Genomic DNA, 17,246 nt, shown 5'->3' with positions numbered 1-17,246 from the left:
ACCCGCCATGCAGTGACTGTAGACGAGTGAGCGGGCGGTGATGGGATGTCTGCCCTCTTGACATACATACATGATGGAGAAGTCAGTCGGGCTATAGCATGAGCAATGCTTCGTGGGTTGCCTTGTTGGTGCGTTGCCCCTATACTTGGCCCTCACGTTTTTTTACTCCTCCTTCTTCTTTGTTCTTGCTTTGGGCTTATGGGGGGTCTTTCTTATGCATACATAAGCATTGGGCCTCTGTAAAGAATAGATGGGAAAATGGAAAACCTGTTCGCCTTGTTCGCGTGCGGCTCTCTCCTTTTCCTCCTCCTGTCCCCCCCTTTTTCCGTTCCCTGGCGCCGAAACTGTACGCGCGGCATCGGCGGCAGGCCAGTAGCACGGCAGTTTTGCCCACAGCACATTTAGTTACATGACTCTCTCTGTCTGTTCCGTCTCGTCCTGCCGAGAGGCCCCTCCTTCTTGACACCCCATATCCCTTGTACGCGGCGTTCGTTCTCGCGGCGCAGCAGTCTTTTTTGTGTGTGCGCCCCCCATCGTGGCATGATGCGGATGGACGAGGCTTCCTGAAGATAGGGAGAATTTTAACGGGGGTTGTTCCCCGGCATGCGAATTACTCGTGTCAATGTGTGTGCGTATATGTGTACATGTCCATGCATGAACCATGGGTACCTGGCAGGTATAATTTCATGCCCTAATTACATGTTTATAGGCCCCGTCTGCCGGTTTATACAAGGCGGCGACGTGAGAGGGGGGTTATTGAATGTACCAGAAAAGCAGTTTAACCCCGCAAAGACTCCCATCATGTACTTGAATGGGCGGGGGCGCGATCGTCGCTGGCGTCAGGAGGCTTTCTGCTCTGCTCTACTGGGAGACGGTGAAGAACGTGTGACAAAGGGGGAGAGGGGGCCAGCCAGCCCTGTGCAGTCTGCGCCCGTCCTCCGCTAAGAAGAAGAACAATACGTACCAACATGATATAGGTACGGCATGTACAAACACAAACACAGCATGTCACGTAACTCACACAAGCGCACAGCGCAGACGAAAAGGGTGGGGGTTAGGTTGTTCTTTCTCCAACAACAACCCCACGCCCCAGGGGATATCGTAGGTGACACACACGCCTAGTATACTAGATAGTATACAACGCCTACGTACGACGAAAGCACATCTGTACCTTGGTACTCCATACGTGGATCTGGGCGCGCGCCTGCCTGTCCCCTTGCGTCACAGCCTTGCGCCCCCCCATGCCCATTGGGCGGTGGCATGCGTGTGTACAGTAACGTGCGTGGGTAAGGAAAGATCGGACCAGCGGCATCTGGGAGCGAGTTGGCTTTTTTTTTTCTCTCTCTCACGGTGCAACGCGCCCAGTACGATTACCACAACGCCTCATATCCACATCTTTGTCTCTCTTCCTCTCTCTCTCTCTCTCTTCTCCTCAATTATCCTCCTCCTCTTCCGTAACAGGCGCCCGCCATGTCTCGCTCAGACTAGCAACAACAACATCAACAATAACAACAATCGGCGGGGAGGCGAATGCTCCTCCTCGCCTTTGCTCCCCCGCGATGAGCCGGCCCCGTGGCGGTGACGGGGACACTTGACGACGGTGAGGCGCTCCCCTGCCCCCCCCCCCCCACCCTCTCCCCCTTGCCGTGTTTCTTGTTAGGGGTCCAACGCATGTATGTATGATGAGGACGCAGCAGTCCCCGAACCCACGTAAAAGAGAGTGCGAAAGAGTGGGAAGAGGGTTATTCGTTGACAGGGACTTGACCGCGTCCCAAAGGACACTGTACGGAGTGCAAGTCCTCTCGTGCATACGCCATACATCATGCTGCAGAGATCCCGACGCCCGACACTCGCTCGGCACGCCAGGTCCCTGCGTACTACATGTAGTATGCATCCCACCGGCCAGGCGGTGAAGAGAGAGGGGGGGGGGGGTCGCTGTGAGCAGCTGCCCAGATGCAAGGCCTTTGAGGGTTGTTTGGCAGAGAAAGCAAGCAAGGTCCCTCATCTCTTGGCAGGAGAAAGCATGCCTGGCATGTGTGAAAAGCGGTGTCACTCACGAGTCACTAGCCAAAGGGACGGGAAAATTCGCCCCCTATTTTTCTTTGTCTGGCACAGCCGCCACGGCGCCAACCGCACTGCCTGCCTCGTTGTGTACGAGGCAATAAACGTACGAACCACAAAGTCCATCTATCTGGTTAGTGAGTGCATACACACAGGGCAAAGAGCGGGCGTGTAGTATATATATGTGTGTGTGTGTGAGGCGCCATGACGCGGATGGGGGTGGGGAAACAGAAGGAGAACAGCCAAGACGCCCACCCCCCTCCCCCCCCTTTTTTTTCTCGTTGTGCAACACAACCGGTATAGCATCTACGTGCATACATGCATGCACTACGGGGGGAGCAGGGCGGGGAGATGCAAAAGCCAGCGTGCAGGAGCAAGCAAGGAGGAGCCGCCTGGTCTGCTTCATCTCCACTTGTTGTTGGTGAGAAAGGAACGTGCAATGTTATGTGTTACTTTATAAGAACGGAAACAACGGTGATGGGTTCACAGGAGAAGAAAAACGAGAAAAGAAGTAAAGAATAACCAGGAAATAGAGGACGGGGGGTTATTGAGCAAGGTTGGCCCAAGTTTAGTAGCGAGAGTGCCGCGCGGCCGCCCCTCGCGGAGGCGGCGACGACGACCACGACGACGAGAAACCTGTTCTTCCCTCACTCACTCATTGTGCCTCGTTTCCGTCCTTGCCCCTCCTCTACCAACTTTTGGAGCTCTCCTTCTTGACGACGACACCGACTAGTATTATAAGCAGCAGCCGCAATTCGAGAAGCGGCGAGCGGACCGCAGCACCGAACCGACCGACCAGGTGGCCGGGACGTGTAACGCCACCTCCCCCGTCCCCCCTAACCATCCCTCCCTCCACCTCTCTCTCTCTCTCTCTCTCTCTCTCTCTCTCTCTCTCTCTCTCCATCTATTCAGTATGCATGCATCTCCCTCGTCCCGCCCCAGCTCCCATGCCGCCGCCGTCGCCGTCATCCCTGTAAGCCATCTTCTTTTGCTTCTCCCTCTCCCTCCCCGCGCGCTGCATACTACATACATACGTACATACATCTCAACATCATCCCGAAGCCGCATAAAAAGCGGGCTGGAATGGCAGACAGAGCCAAACTTTCCCTAAATCGGTCAGTCGGTCGGTCAGTCAGTCCTACAAGTAGCGTCAAGTTCACAGGCTTTCCGCGGGATACGTCCACACCCGCTTCTTACACGGCCCCAGACAATATACTCATACATAGCGATGGACTTCGTATATATTTAATATATCATCCTTTATACTCATATAAATATATTTCATATACATGATTATAATGTATGCTTCGTACTTGGTAGATATAAATATACATCCCCCAGCAGCGCAATGCAGCGTCTCAATCCTCTCTCCTCCCCCCGCAAAATGCTGCTGCTGCTCTGCAACAAGCAACCTTGCTCCGTACATGTACACCGATGAACCAAAAAAATCCATGGACGGTGATGGACCGTACGTGGACACGTGTTGTCCCAGGCGCCAGGCCCAACACCGCCACATCTAACCACCAATACCGTCGCCATCACCATCACCACCACTAAACTACCATCCTACCGAAGGAGTATACACGGACGGAAAAAGGGCACCGCGCAGAAACCAACGCCAATTCCCCCCTTCTCTTCCCCAGGAACTCTCTCTCCTTCTTCGGCAAAGCACTGCGGTAGTAGTAGTCGCGTCCGAACAGTGCGAATCAAGCAACCCCCCCCCCCTCCCCGGGGCGGCGCTCCCCTCCTCCTCCTCCTCCTCCTCCTCCTCCTCCTCCTCCTCCTCCTCCTAACCACCCCGAAGGAAGCACGCTCGTTTTGCAGTTCGTTCGCTCGCCCACCCCCCCTCCCATCCTGTGCGACTCTACGGTAGGAGTAGTAGCACGCCCTTTCTCCCTCCCTCGCTATTCCCCTCCTCCCCTTTCCCTATACTATTGCTATCCTTCCCCTCCACACACCGCCGGTGACACCGGCGGTGGACGGTGGCTAAGCCGCAAAGCATATATGTACAGTACACACGCCGCGCGCGCTTCGCACCTTGTGCGCGGCGGCGCTGTTTGTGCTCGCATCGCTGGGCGCGTATACAGGGAGGAGACGCAGTGAGAAAGAAAGCAGCACGACTCGCGCTCAGAGAGAGAGAGAGAGAGAGAGAGAGCCCTTTCCCCTCCCGTCCGCCCTGTTCTTGCTGCTGCCAGACGTCAAAAGGCACGCCACATTGATACAAACATACACAACAAGGCAGCTCGCCCTGGCACCACGACCGCCACCGTTGACCCCCGGCGGCGGCGGCCCGGACATTGCTGCTGTTCCCCCCCCCTCTTCGCCGCCTCCCCCTCCATCCCATCCCATCTCATCCATCCTACCATCCTACCATCCGTCCATCCATGTCCCCCATGCAAGCCACAAACTCGGGCCGCGCTCAGACACGACTGGTCGGGGCGGCGGCGGGGACCGGGGTGGCGGGGAGGGAAGAGACGACAGAGTTTCCGACTCCCCTGCCAGGGAGGGGGGGGGAGGGGGACCCTGATTGATTGCCTTAGACTCGACTGATTGATTGATTGATCGATGCCGAGCTGTGTGGTTGACTGAGTGAGTGAGGGTGAACGGGGAGGGAGGGCCAAGCAGCCCGCAGGGCTGGCTGGCTGCTCCCTACCACCTCCGAAAGTGTCATGCTGTGCGTCCCCCCCACGACGTGCGACGCGGCTATTGGTCTGGCCGCCTTCATGGGTTTTTCCCCCTCGTCTGTTCTACTTAACTACTACAAGGCCCGCATCGGGCCCAGCGTGGTCAAGGCAAGTCGGCTAGGCGGTTTGGTCCGGGTCGGTCAAGACGGGACGGGACGCCATCAAAGCATGCCCCTGCGTTAGGCTTGTTTGTCGCCGGCAGGCGAGAGTGTCGTCTCACCAAGTTCCACGTATGTATGAAATAACTAGTACGTATGTACTGTACTCCATGCCGGAAGACCAGGGGAGGGGGACGAATGGGGAAGTGGTTCGTCCATCTCCTCTCCTGTATTACGCAGCGTCCCGCCACCGCATCACATCAGAACATTCACCGCCAAAGCGCGCGCGCGCATGTATGTGTGCGTAAACTCGTACACGCGAACTATGTTGCGTCCCATATGTATTTTGTCTCGCAATTAAAGGAAAGAGAAGAAAAAAAAGGCCTCAAAAGCCCATGATGCTTACCATATTCGACGCTCGGGTATACATGCTCATCCTGTACGCCCCTCGACAGGGGGACACGCACATTTCCGTTTGACCCAGACAACACGCACGCAGGCCGTGGATTGAAAGAGAGAGGGAGAAAAAAAAACAGGAAAAACACAACATGCACGCTCTGCCGGAAATTCGTGCTCTGCAGCTCACGCACCGATCCAATGGTCAGGCGGCAAACCGAAACATCCAAAGGGACCATCCAAGGGACACCCGCCGAGCGAGATCTATGTTGTCGTAGGGGTATCGCGCACGCCAACTGAAGGGGCTCTGTGACAGTAGCAAAGAATGGGCATCAGACCAGGGCCCAATGACATCAACAACAACAACAGCAGCAGCAGCAGCAGCAACAACAACAAACGACAGACAGTCGCTTGCCGTAGAGACCGGCCAAACACAGTTCCCAACCCGTCTTGTCACCTCTATTATACCGCGTTTCTCGGCACCGCGTCCACAACCTGAGTCAGGACCCTCAAGCTCCCGCGCCCGTCACTCGGCACGTAGTACCCCGGCTGCTGGCTGACCGGCGCCGCAGTCATGTCGCCACCTCGGAAAATGGCGTTGCCGTTGGCATCATATTCGGGCCGCGGGGAGCTCTCAAATGAGCTTGTCAAAAAGGGCTGCCCAGCGTTCAGTGTTACCGCCTGGCTGACAAAAGCCGGCTGCTGGGGCGTTGTCTGCTGCGTCGTGTACGCGTACATGGACGACGAGTTGGGCCCGGCTGACCCTTGCTGCCACGGCTGGTGGTACATTGCCCCGCCCCCCGGGCTGGTATAGTCGCTGAAGACCGAGGGTCGCCTGTTCCCGTCGTGTGGGCTGGCCACCAGGTCCATCGTGAGGCCACCGCTCCCGGTGCTGACTGTGCTCTGGTCGCTTACTGGCAGCCCGTTGCCCTCGACGAAGGAGTGCTGTTGCGGTGCCAGGTCTGTCTGGATCATGGGTGGGTGAAAGGGCGTGCCTCTAACTGGGAGTTCGCCCATGAAAGGGCTCGGGCCGCCATGGAGACCGTGTCCGTTGGTCGCCGTCGTCGTTGGTGTGTGCGCCATGGGGTGCACCACCGCCGCCCCCTTGGAGCGCTGCGCCTCGTGCTCGTCCTCTTCCTTAATGTTGAAGGGCCCGTCGTCGTTATCCGAAGGGTAGCTTTCTGGTACTTTGTCTTCCGCCATGACGTAGACCTCGGTTGAGTCATCTTTGACCATGTCAGTCATGCATGGCCTAGTCTCTCATCTTGTCAGGTACACATACCAATCTCGCCGTTCTTGAAGCGCTCCTCCTGGCGTGCCATTTTGAAAATCTCGTTCAGGTACGGTCGCTTCTTGGCGTTGGCGTCGTTATCCAAGAAAAAGGCCGACAGGGCCTCGTTAGTCGTCTCCTCCAATTTCTTGACATTGAGACAGAGCTTCTGGATGTCTGGATGCTGCTTCCCATTCGGCTCCACGACGAGACGTAGGATGTGCGCAAGAAGATGCACGCGTTCTGGCAAGCGTGTCAGCAACCGACGCAAGTACGAGAACGCCAACAAGAGAACCCCTACCTCGTTTGTACAGATGATCAGGCTCCTTATGCCTGACCTTGTCGTCCTTTGTGGGCCCCCACGGTTTCGGCCACCAGTCCGGAGCCTTTTCATCACTCCCAGTATAAGGATGGGTTGACTGCTTCTTCGGCTCTACTGCTTTCACCCATGCCTTGGCGATGAGCTTGCAAGCCGTCTGCTGGCAGTTCTTGAACCGTTGTTCGTAGAAGTTCCATACTGCATCCGAGTCCCCAACCTTGATGCCTCTTCGCGACGAGACTGTCATCGGGACGTCGTCATCGTTGGCGGCATGACGAGCTCGGGGCCGCTTCCGGCCTTGTCGCGCGGGGCTGCCCCAGTCATCAAAGACGGAGCCGCGCCGCCGGTCCATCGCCCGCAGTTTGCCAAAGCTGTCCGAGCGCCCGTACATGGATTCTTCGAAGCCGAATCCGTCCTCCAGCATGGGATCGGCACCTGGATTTCCGCCTTGGATCAGTCCGGTACGCTCATCCAGTGTACAAAGAAGTCGCGACTTGACTCACCCGACTCAATCCTCCGCATGACCTGCTGGAACTTGTTCGCGTCGAAGAATTGCCGAATGGCACTGTCGTGGAGCTTCTGTCCGGGGCTGAAGAATGTGATGGGGAGGCCATCATCGTTGATGGCAGCGACAAAGTACTGTTTGGCGGCGATGCCGCAATGCGACCGTAGAGCCTCGTCGATCTGCTGTTTCTCCCAAGTCAGGACAGCTGCACCATCCTCGAGCCTTTCCCTGCTTGCGACTCACCATCGGAGGAGCTCTGCGGTGTAAATCATACTGATCCTGGAAGCGGGCGCCCTCACTCCCATCCATCTGGTATCGCTCCTGCTGGAATGCGTCCTGCCGAGGCACAGCATCTTGACCGTATCGCTCATGTTGAAAGGATGGGCGCCCAGCTGGAGGGTAGCATTGCTGCTGGAACGACTGCTGCCGGGGGAATGAATCCCTCGGCCAGTCTCGCACCATGGCTTGCCGTGCTCAGGAAGCAGATGCCAAGCAGTGAGGCTGGTAAACCGGGCCAAACCTTTCGGAGAAGATCGAATCAGTGCCAAGTCGCAACTAAAAGGGCTCCGTCTGGTGTTGATATAAGGCAGACCTGCTTGATCTGCATATTAGCCAGCATGCTCAAGAACTGCGCTGACTTGTCTAGGTATGCTCGTGGACTCACAGCGGCACGACAGGTTTCGTGGGATGGGCTGCCAAACGGAAGGATGAATGCAGTATCTCCAGGTCAATGGCGACTGAGTTGCTGTCCTGCCTGCGTGAGACGGTTGGGGTGCTCGGGAGATGGGAGCCTATTGCATGCCGTGCCATGCGTGGGTCGAATAGTCGTGGCGGACAGGGCCGGTGGGCGTTGTGCGAGGGTATGCTTTGACCCGACCAGGCTTCCGTGCTCGAGATCAGACGCTGTGTAACGCTGGCGAGATGTCAATGGATTCTTGGGGGCCTAGACCTGGAAGGGATACTAGCAGAACCAGATTCGCGATCCTTAAAAAAGTCCTTGAAAGGGCAACGACGTGGCGGGAGGGTGGGCAGCTCGTTATCGGCCACACTGTCAGTGCCGATAACTGTCTACACAGGTGAGCTTGAAGGAGCCGTAGATACAGGCCCTCGTGGTTGGTGTACAATTGGGGAGCGTGCGACGTTCCGTATCCAGGGCTTCCAGGGCTGAGTGCCCTTGCCGTTCGGTCAGTGGCTTGTTGCGCTTCTGCTGCGGTGCGGCGATGCGCGTGTCAGTCGTGGCGTCGAGTCACGGTCCGTTGCGCGAGACGAGGGCTTTCCCCGTTGTTATCCCGCTCGCACGGGGCCGAGACGGAGACGTAGAGTCTCTCTTACAGTTGTAGCGGAACGAGAAGCGCAGTGCAGCGGCCTGGACCTCGTTGTGGAAGATGTCCGTCGCGTTGAGAGGCAGGAAGCGGGTGCGGGGGCAGCAAGGCACGAGTGGTGGCGTGGGATAGACAGGATTACAAGTGCAGGCGGTAGGTATGTGCTGAGGCGTCGAGATATGAGCAACCAGACAATGTGATGCTCGCTCTGCTATGATTGTGGCGGCAGCCGGCCTTGAGGCGATGAAGTAGACGAGCCTTGGAATCGTAGGGACGGACGGGGCGATGAGGGCCTCAAATGGCCGAGCGGAACACGCCTGCCCGGGACGACTAGGCTCGCGCGCCAGAAGGTCGGAACGGGTTGGTTGAATCAATCAATCCGTCTGATCTGGCCAGTGCAGTCAATGAGACCAGCCCCCGCACGGGACTTGGTGGGTGTCTCTCTTCTCGCCGTCCTACTCGCGGCGGCCTTCGGCCGAGCGTGACGACGGGTTGCTCCCTCTCGAGGATCACACTGACAGCACGGGGTTGTCGGCAGCGGCGAGTCCAGCGAGCTCCGTGAGTGACGACGACGAGGGCGAAGGCGATGCTCGAGGCGAATCAAGTCGATGTCTGCAGACGTGGACGACGAGGGGGAAAGAGAAGGCGGAGAGAAGGAGAGGGTTCGTGTAAGTGCAGGTCTGAGGGCGTGCAGAAGTACTGACAAACGTACTGCTGCCCTGTCCGTATGTGTGTGTGTGTGTGTGTGTGTGTGTGTCTGTGTACGCTCTCGTGCGGCCGCAGCACCGCCCAACAGGGCCGTCCAACAGCGGGAATACCTACATTCGATGATGCGGTGCTGTGCAGCAGGACGGCACTGGCCTTGTGCGCTGTTGCGGGTTGGGGATCGTCAGACGCAAAGGCGCACCCGACAGACTGTCCAGCTCAAGTCCCCATCCGTAGCCACAATCACTAGCATTTAGTTGCAGGTCGCAAGAGGGTGTACAGGGGTTTGTGATCAGCAAAATGGGCCGCCAATGGGGCGCTTCGCGGATGGTGGTGGCCGGGGTTTGCACCCGAACACACACCCCTGCTGGGATCCGAGCCCTGCCTGCCCGCGCAGCCGCCGGCGAGGGAGCTGGAGGAGAGAAGAGTTTCGGACGTGGGGGACAAGCGTCGGCCTCATCAGACCTTGCCTGGGCCGGGTGCTTCGCGATCCACGGTCCGGCCGTACCTACAGTACGTACGTCTGCTGGTCCGCTTCGCTGGTGAGGCTGGTCGACAAGGTTCCCTGCGTCATGGGAGCTCCGAGAGCCCCGTTGGCCAGCTGTGGGCCCTTCTTGCGAGAGAAGCTATTTCCAAGAGCCCTGCGTGTCTCTGGAAAACTTCTGTCGTCTCGCCCACCCTCCCTCCCTCTCCCTCTTCCACTCTCCCCCCCGGCAGCTCCCCAGCGCCGCCACCCCTCCCGCCCGGTGCCTGGGGTGGTGGCGGGCGAGATCCCAGTGGGGACCACCGACGGCGGGCATCCGCCTCGGTCCGCTGGAGCAGTAGATGCAGTCAGTCACCATAGCTGCGGCTGCCACAGGTAAAGGTAGTGCGCATGCGCGCCTAGTCCGCTGGAGAAAGTACCCTAGCCGTCCGCGCTGCCGCAACACTGTGCCGAAAACGCAAGGAGAGGTGACAACTGTCACACGTCGTACGCGGCGATCCAGAGTTACACTCGAGACCATGGTTACGTCGGGCTCGTGGCCGGCTTCATTCACGGCCGGTGTTGCCGCTGGTCAAGCCGTGGGTTGCTCGGATGGCACCGGCAGGGATCTGGTGGCTGGAGCGGCCGCCGTCCACTGTACGCAGCACTCCGTACTCGGTACTCCTCCGTCCGCACACACGGAGCGGGCCTGGAATGGCAGGGGCGTCGAGATACCTATGTTGTAATTGTATGGGGCGCATCCGTCTACAATGGTCTCGCTTCTGTGAGGGCACATGCCAGCCTGTAGAGCTGGAGAACCCCTCCTGGATCGGGCTTTAAACTTCGATCGCCCGGCGCTGTCCGGACGCGATGATGGGAGACTTGCACTGTCTGTGAATGAGCGAGCGCCCACGATAACTTGCACGGTGACTAAAACGCGGGAGTTTCCACGGCGTACCGTACCGTACCGCTGCGTCCCCGTAATCCAGCACCTGCCACCCCAGATCAGCAATTTAGCCGCAACCAGCACAAGACCGAGGGCATTGGCAGCGGGGCCACGGTTGTTAGACGCAGTGGGTTAAATGGGTCCCTTTCCCGTTCAGTGCCAAGGCAAGGTTCGCCGGGTCTAATGAGCATCAACGGCCAGACAGCCCTTGGGCCTGCTGCGAGTTTGGCACAACTTTCACCCCACTGCCAGCCAAGCCAGTCAGTGCTGGTGGAGTGGGCGACCCTTTCTGGAGAGGGACTTGTTGACCATGGCATCATGCATTGTACAGTGTGTCCGCGCTGCCAACAGCAACAGCAATGTTGTTGGTGAATGTTTGCCGACTTGGTTCAGCTGGTTAGCCGTGGCGCCCCCTGATCAGAGCGTTAGCCTGGACCGGACGACCTGCTGTCGGGACGAAGGAGGGAAGAGCGCCGTGGCTGCGCATTGAGGGGGAATGGCGCTCGCTCTTCACTCTCCCTTGCCGACGCTCTTGACGAGGGACGGCGTGGCGCCAGCGCGAGGCCAGGGTCTGTTTTTGCACCTCGGAGTGCCAAGCCGTCAGAGTACCAAGCCCCAAGCCAGTTCGTTGGAGGCGCCGCCATGGACCTGAGGGGCAAACGGGGTTCTCAAGGATGGCGGGCCGGGCGGGCGGGCGGCCCACTGGGACGAAGCAACCACGGGCTCTGCAAAAAGAAAGGAATGCGGGACTCGTGCTGGGTCGCTGTGGCGGGGCGTTGGGGAGGACTGGCATCGCCAGCTCTTCTGGTGGTCTCTGCCTCCTCACGGATCAACACCACCGGGCCCTGCGAAGAGAGAAAGAGCGCGCGAGAGGGAAGGCGGAGGAGAGGAGCAAGCCATAAGGTGCACTGCGAGCGCGTCTGCCGTTCGATGACAGGAGCGACAGCGAGCGTCAAAGGGGGAGGGGGGGGTTGATTGTGCCGTGTGCGCCGCAGTGACATACGAGGTTGCGAGTGGCCATGGCGTTTTGCCGCATGCTCACGAGGCGGCCCAGCGGCGGCGGGTGGTCCCTGGTTTGACTCCATGCTTGGTTGGTTGCTTTTTCCTCCATTTTCTTTTTGCTCCTGTCGACACGCGTGGTTATTCGCATGCAATGCGTCCGCGTCAGGCAAATCGGCCGCCCTCCCAGTCAAGTTAGATTCTGAGAACGACGGTGGCCTGGGGCGTTCCCCTGGCTGATTTCCACCCGAGACATCACCGGCATGACGCTGATGTGCATTGGCGTTGTGGGAAGCAAACTCGCAAGCTGCGGGCGTGGTGGACGCTGTGGTGGCATCGTAGGTAGCGCGGCGAATCCGGGAAGCGTACTTGGTATCTGACGACTGGAGCCACGGGGTGCCCAACGGTGAGGATGGCATGGGCAGCACTCCAGGGCCGGCCAAGGTTTGGTTCGTTCGTATCAGGGGAGGGCAACTAATGTTTTTGCGTACTTGGGTATGCACCAAGTGGCCAGGGCAAAGCTGCGGCGATGAGTGCGTGCCGGTGCCATGGCTCATCCCATGCATAGCCCATGGTTCATGAAGACGGGGGAACCAGTGCGCCCGCGCTTGGCCAAAGTCCCGGCCGGGATGGGACCATGGAGAGACGAGCGGAACACGCTCTCGCGATCCCATTCCCCGGGTCCAAAGGCACGTTTTCCTGTCGACTGGCCGGGCAGGACGCAGGTACGGACGGGGCCACCAAAGGGCTGCGTCCGGGAGCCCAGCGGGGGCCGGCTGGTATTCCAGGAACGGGCCCAGGACGCGGAGCAGTCCGCGTGCGGGAGCTCAGGCCTCGGTGACGGGGCGACAAGTCGGTCGGTCGGTCGGCCGCAGTGGGTTCAAACCAGACACAAATGTGTGAAACGAGGCCGTGATGCCGTACCAGCCGCACACAGCGCGCCTCCATACTATGCTGATGCGGTGCGGTGCGATGCGGTGCGATGCGGATCAGGGCAGGCATTTGCGCAGGTGCAGCGGTGACGCACTGTACCCGAGCATGGAAGACAGTGCGTCTTCACAGTGCACCTGCGGCGATTTTGCTTGGCTACCGCTACGTACGGTACGGCAGGAGCACCCGGTCGGTCGTGACTTGCCGCCGGTGGATGCTCAAGCTTCGTACATTACTTCGTACGGCAAGAGTCAAGACGGAGAGGGCAGTCGCGCAGCGGCGACTCGCATTGCCCGATGGCCCGATGCCACCATGCATGTGCATCGCGGCGTTGCCATTCTACCCATGTACGTTCTCACCTGCAAGTAAGGCGTTACAATACCTACCTACGTACTGCGTCCGCACCCGCATGGATGTTTTTGTCTTCGTCGACTTGTCTCACACATTTGCGAAGCAGGGCAACCTCCGCCACCAAATCCGTCTTGCCTCCGCTTCGCCTTCGTGCAGCGGGCCAGTGCGCTTCTCTACTGCAGCGCCTGGCTCCGTTGTATCTGCCGTTCCTTGTCCTCTGCATGCTCCCATGGCCGTAAGCGGAAACCATGTCATCCATCTTGGGGAGTCGGCTCCCCTCGAGTTGGCAAGCACATATACGGACACAGCGCAACGCGATCTGTCGACTGCCGACTGTCGTCAACCACCGAGCAGGGGCAGCGCCGGCGGGGGATCGCCCGATCTGCCCTTGGCGCAGCGACGGAGCGCGAACAAGTACATGCCATGCCTATCGACTACGATATAAGCTGCGTGCAGACGAGGCTCGCCCTGCGAAGGCGTGACGTGCAAATGACTGACGCTAGGCAACACGTAGGCCGCCGTCTTACCCCTCTTCCCATATCAAACTTACAGCGCAAAGGCAAGCAATGCCGAGCTCCCGCTACTAACTTAGTACTGGGTCAAGAATCTCCAGACGCAAGAGAATCCTTGTGGGCCAGCGGCTCGAGTCGCATCTCCAGCTCCCCGACCTGCTCCATCCGTCATCCATTTGCCCGCCAAACCCTATCGGCCAAGGCGACCAAACCTCGTCACAGAGGCAACTGATCTAATGAGGGGTGTGGCGCGGCCTGATAGTGTCGGCCTGGGTCCCACCGTCCCACACTCGTGTGCGGCAACGTCAACGCTCCAGGCAAACCATGTCGTTGACTGTTTTTGGTGCTTTCGCTTCGCTCATAGCGCACCATCGGGTAACCTCTCGTCACCAACCAACATGGTAGTTCCCCTATACTAGTGCATAAACATCCGTACAGGACTCAGGCCCTGTTGTACCGCACATTTCCAAGCAGCAGGATGGGTTGGGAACGCCCTGGACACAACGCGACACACCCCGACCAACACCTGGCAAAGCCGAAATAAGTGTCATGGAAGCTACTATCTCGACCGGGCCTGGCGGAGCATGCCGGGCTCTGAAGGTACTCGTTGTGGTGCATCAACATGCCACGCCTCGAGGTCCAGGGCAAGGAGAAGCAATTCTTGATTTCTCGAGAAAACTAGACTAGCAACGGCAAATGCAGCAATGGCGCGGAACCGCGAGCCTACTTTCACTGATTGGGACGTGTCGCGCCCCCCCCCCCCCCCCCGCGCGCGCTTCCACAAAGAGTTCAGTCTGGAATTTCGCTGTCTGGGATGCGGAGCATCTCCTTCTCGGTGCGTGCTGCATCCTCTCTCTCTCTCTCTCTCTCTCTGTCGCCCTCTGCCATCTTCTGAAGCGGTTCTGACCTGGACATGGACCGGCAAGAGCGGAACGTACACGAAATGCTCGAGCGTCACCCGTTCGGCGCTTCTTCGAGGGGCTGTTTAAAACGAAAGCCTTCTTATTATCGCTCCGATACGTTGAAGAGACACGCTACCGAACCGAGGCTTGCGAGGATGCCTCCACTCCGAACCGACTCCCAAGTACGAAGTACGTACATGCGTATGCATGGAGCTCTGCCGACTGCCACCTTGTCGATCATTCACACCTCCCCTTCCAAGACTGCGAGCTTGCCAGGGCACACCACACCCTCCAGAAGTTGGAACCCTGTCTCTCATTGAGCTGGATGGGGTCTCAAACCCTGATTGGTCCCGAATCTGGTCGCCCTCCGTGCTTGGCCATCTCTTTACTAGCAGCTGGCGCGAACCGGGCATTTTCCCGGTGGTCCCGTCTGCACAGCTGGCACAAGCGTCTTGCAACAAGTCCCCACTGATCAAGTCCACTTGCCCAAATCGACACTCGGACAGCCGCCGTGCGATCTCCTCGCGGCACAACACCAGCTGCGCAACGCCTACAGTTTGTCGCCGTCCCCGCTGGTATCCCGGCGGGCGCGTTGTCGTTGTTATTTGTTGTTATGTCTAGTACGCAGTCTTGTTGGTCGCGACCTGCCGGCCGAGATGTGCGTAGTACTGTAGTCCACTTCCAGACTCGCGACACAAGGTCTGTGAGTGAGCCTTTGGGTCCGCGAGAGCCATGCACGGAGCAACTCATTGTAATGTGGCCGGATTCGTGACCCGCCTCAATACAGCGGGATTGTCGCCTCACTTAAGCGGAGACCGCTGTACATCTCGGGCCTCGTGCGCTTGACTATCCTGGGCCTCGACACTTCAATGCGCCTAGGCGCGCAACTGCGAGAGACGACGGCAGACGGTTGAGAGTTGAGAGTTGGTCGTCTGAGCATGCCCTGTGCTGTTTGCTGACGCATAGAATTCGCCTCCGTAGCCGAGTCCACGATGGCGGTAACGAGCCGCCATGATGTTGACCACAGCGCCGCCCGCGCCTCAGTTCTCGGTGATCAGCAGGTGCTTCTCGCTTATTTACTGGACCCTGCTGCTGACGAGCCGCCCCGTTGGTAACGCTGCGCACTCGTCAGCTCTGCCATCCCTGTCCGCCTTCGCAGGGCGGCTTTTCCACGCCCAATCGCTTGGGCCCGGAATGTCACTCTCTCTATACATCGGGACAATCGATGAGCGCCTACTTATGGTGACACTTGGATCTCAGAGCCAAGGAGTAGGCAGTAGGCCCCTTGCCAACTATGACAAGAGCGGTTTAGGCTCTCTGCCCGTTATATCCCAATTAGCTTACGATACCGTCATATCAACCGCAAATCAGGCCATGGACTCTTCTCAACGAATGTCTCGTCACCGTACATGTCCTATAACACGGAAACTGCACTTCGTACTCGATGTGTGAAGGTTCTACCTGGCATTGGTCCACAGCCCCACGACCTGGCGTTGGCCTAATTTGCCACAGAAACAGAAGCCTCGTTGGGATGCCTCTCATGTCCTTTCAAGACTCTGCGCGAGCCAGGGACCAACAAAGTCTTCGTGAACCCCTCTCACAGATTTGGCCATCATTTGGTCCGTCAACCTCCACTCGCTGCTCCTGCGGGACCGAATGCTCGGACTCCAGTCAATAGTGGCATTGATTGTGGCCTTCCTCGTAAGTTTCATACATGACCCTGTAATGGGGAACTGTTCTGAAGGAGTTGGTCGTGACGTGCTTACCGAAGCGTGCGCAGGGCTTCATTACAACCCTAGTGATGGCCAAAGCGGAATCAAACATGGCATTCGCCTCTTAGAAGTGTTGTTATTCTGCGACACGACGATAGCTTTTACAATGGCACGTATTCGCAATTTCGAAGAGAGGATGCGAGGCCTCCATGTCTGCTCGCGTTCGAGGACCGCGATATCATTCCGACTCTAGTGTGCCTTTAGACATTCTCCAACACCACACCGTCGATGGACTGCTCGTCACACTCTTTTTTTTCTCTCTTTTCGTGGGGCATAGCACGCAACCTTTGTCCACGCAGTTGTGCCGCCTCATGCCAGATACCCTTTGGTGTACACACCGGAACGGTTTCTCCCAAACACCTTTGGCTGTTGGCTACGTAGGGGCACACTTGCACCAGGCGGGGCTTCCCATCTCCCGAATGCCGGACGGCGTGTCGTGGTCTCCTAATGATCCGGGGGGGCGGGGTTGTGCGCCTGACCGCCTCCTGGAGCAAGCAATTCCTGCAAACGTAAGTACGTCGACCAGTGGGTGGCGGGCGGGCAAACTCCCGCAGCCTCGCGCATCCCAGCCACGAGGCGCCGGGGATCACGGTTCGCGGAGGGGCTCTTGTCTGTCCTCGAGATATCCGCAGGTATGCGGCGCGCCCGCCGTCCCCCTTTTCTCCACGGGGGAGGACGGGGTGGAGAGGGAAGGTTTCGGGCTCGGCCCGCAAGCAACAGGTATGCAGTATGTAGATGGGCTGCGGCTCGGTTGCGCCCAGGCCCTATTACGTAGCGTACGCACTGTAGCAGTATGCCGCCATCAGCAGGGGAAAGCCGTAGCGAGCCGTCATGCCTCTGCTTCGAAGAAGAGAAAAGTGGCTTGGCCGGCTGGCTCGAGCTCTTGGGGCAACAGACGGATGGACGGACGGACCCACGGTCACCGGCGTGCTGGGACTGGCTTGCTAGCCGGGCCTCTCGAAATGCCATGGTGGGAAGGGTGCGGCGCCCGATGGTGTCGGGAGGACGTCT

At 58.6% G+C, this 17,246-nt stretch overlaps 1 protein-coding gene across 1 annotated transcript; it reads right to left on the bottom strand.

The window, feature by feature from the left end:
* Positions 1 to 5,146: 5,146 nt before the first annotated feature.
* JDV02_007358 (uncharacterized protein) lies at positions 5,147 to 9,889 on the bottom strand. Its single transcript, XM_047988846.1, has 6 exons — positions 7,998 to 9,889; positions 7,577 to 7,928; positions 7,332 to 7,512; positions 6,811 to 7,263; positions 6,522 to 6,752; positions 5,147 to 6,465 (listed from the first exon to the last, which is right to left on the bottom strand). The coding sequence occupies exons 2-6, from the start codon at positions 7,793 to 7,795 to the stop codon at positions 5,702 to 5,704; spliced, it is 1,848 nt and encodes a 615-aa protein (XP_047844844.1). The 5' UTR covers positions 7,796 to 7,928; positions 7,998 to 9,889; the 3' UTR covers positions 5,147 to 5,701.
* Positions 9,890 to 17,246: the final 7,357 nt, after the last annotated feature.

The sequence above is a fragment of the Purpureocillium takamizusanense genome, chromosome 7, assembly GCF_022605165.1.
Source record: "Purpureocillium takamizusanense chromosome 7, complete sequence".
In the NCBI taxonomy this organism is placed as follows: Eukaryota; Fungi; Ascomycota; class Sordariomycetes; order Hypocreales; family Ophiocordycipitaceae; genus Purpureocillium; species Purpureocillium takamizusanense.
The sequence above is the reverse complement of the archived record's forward strand: the minus strand, read 5'-3'. Positions and strand labels throughout refer to the sequence as shown.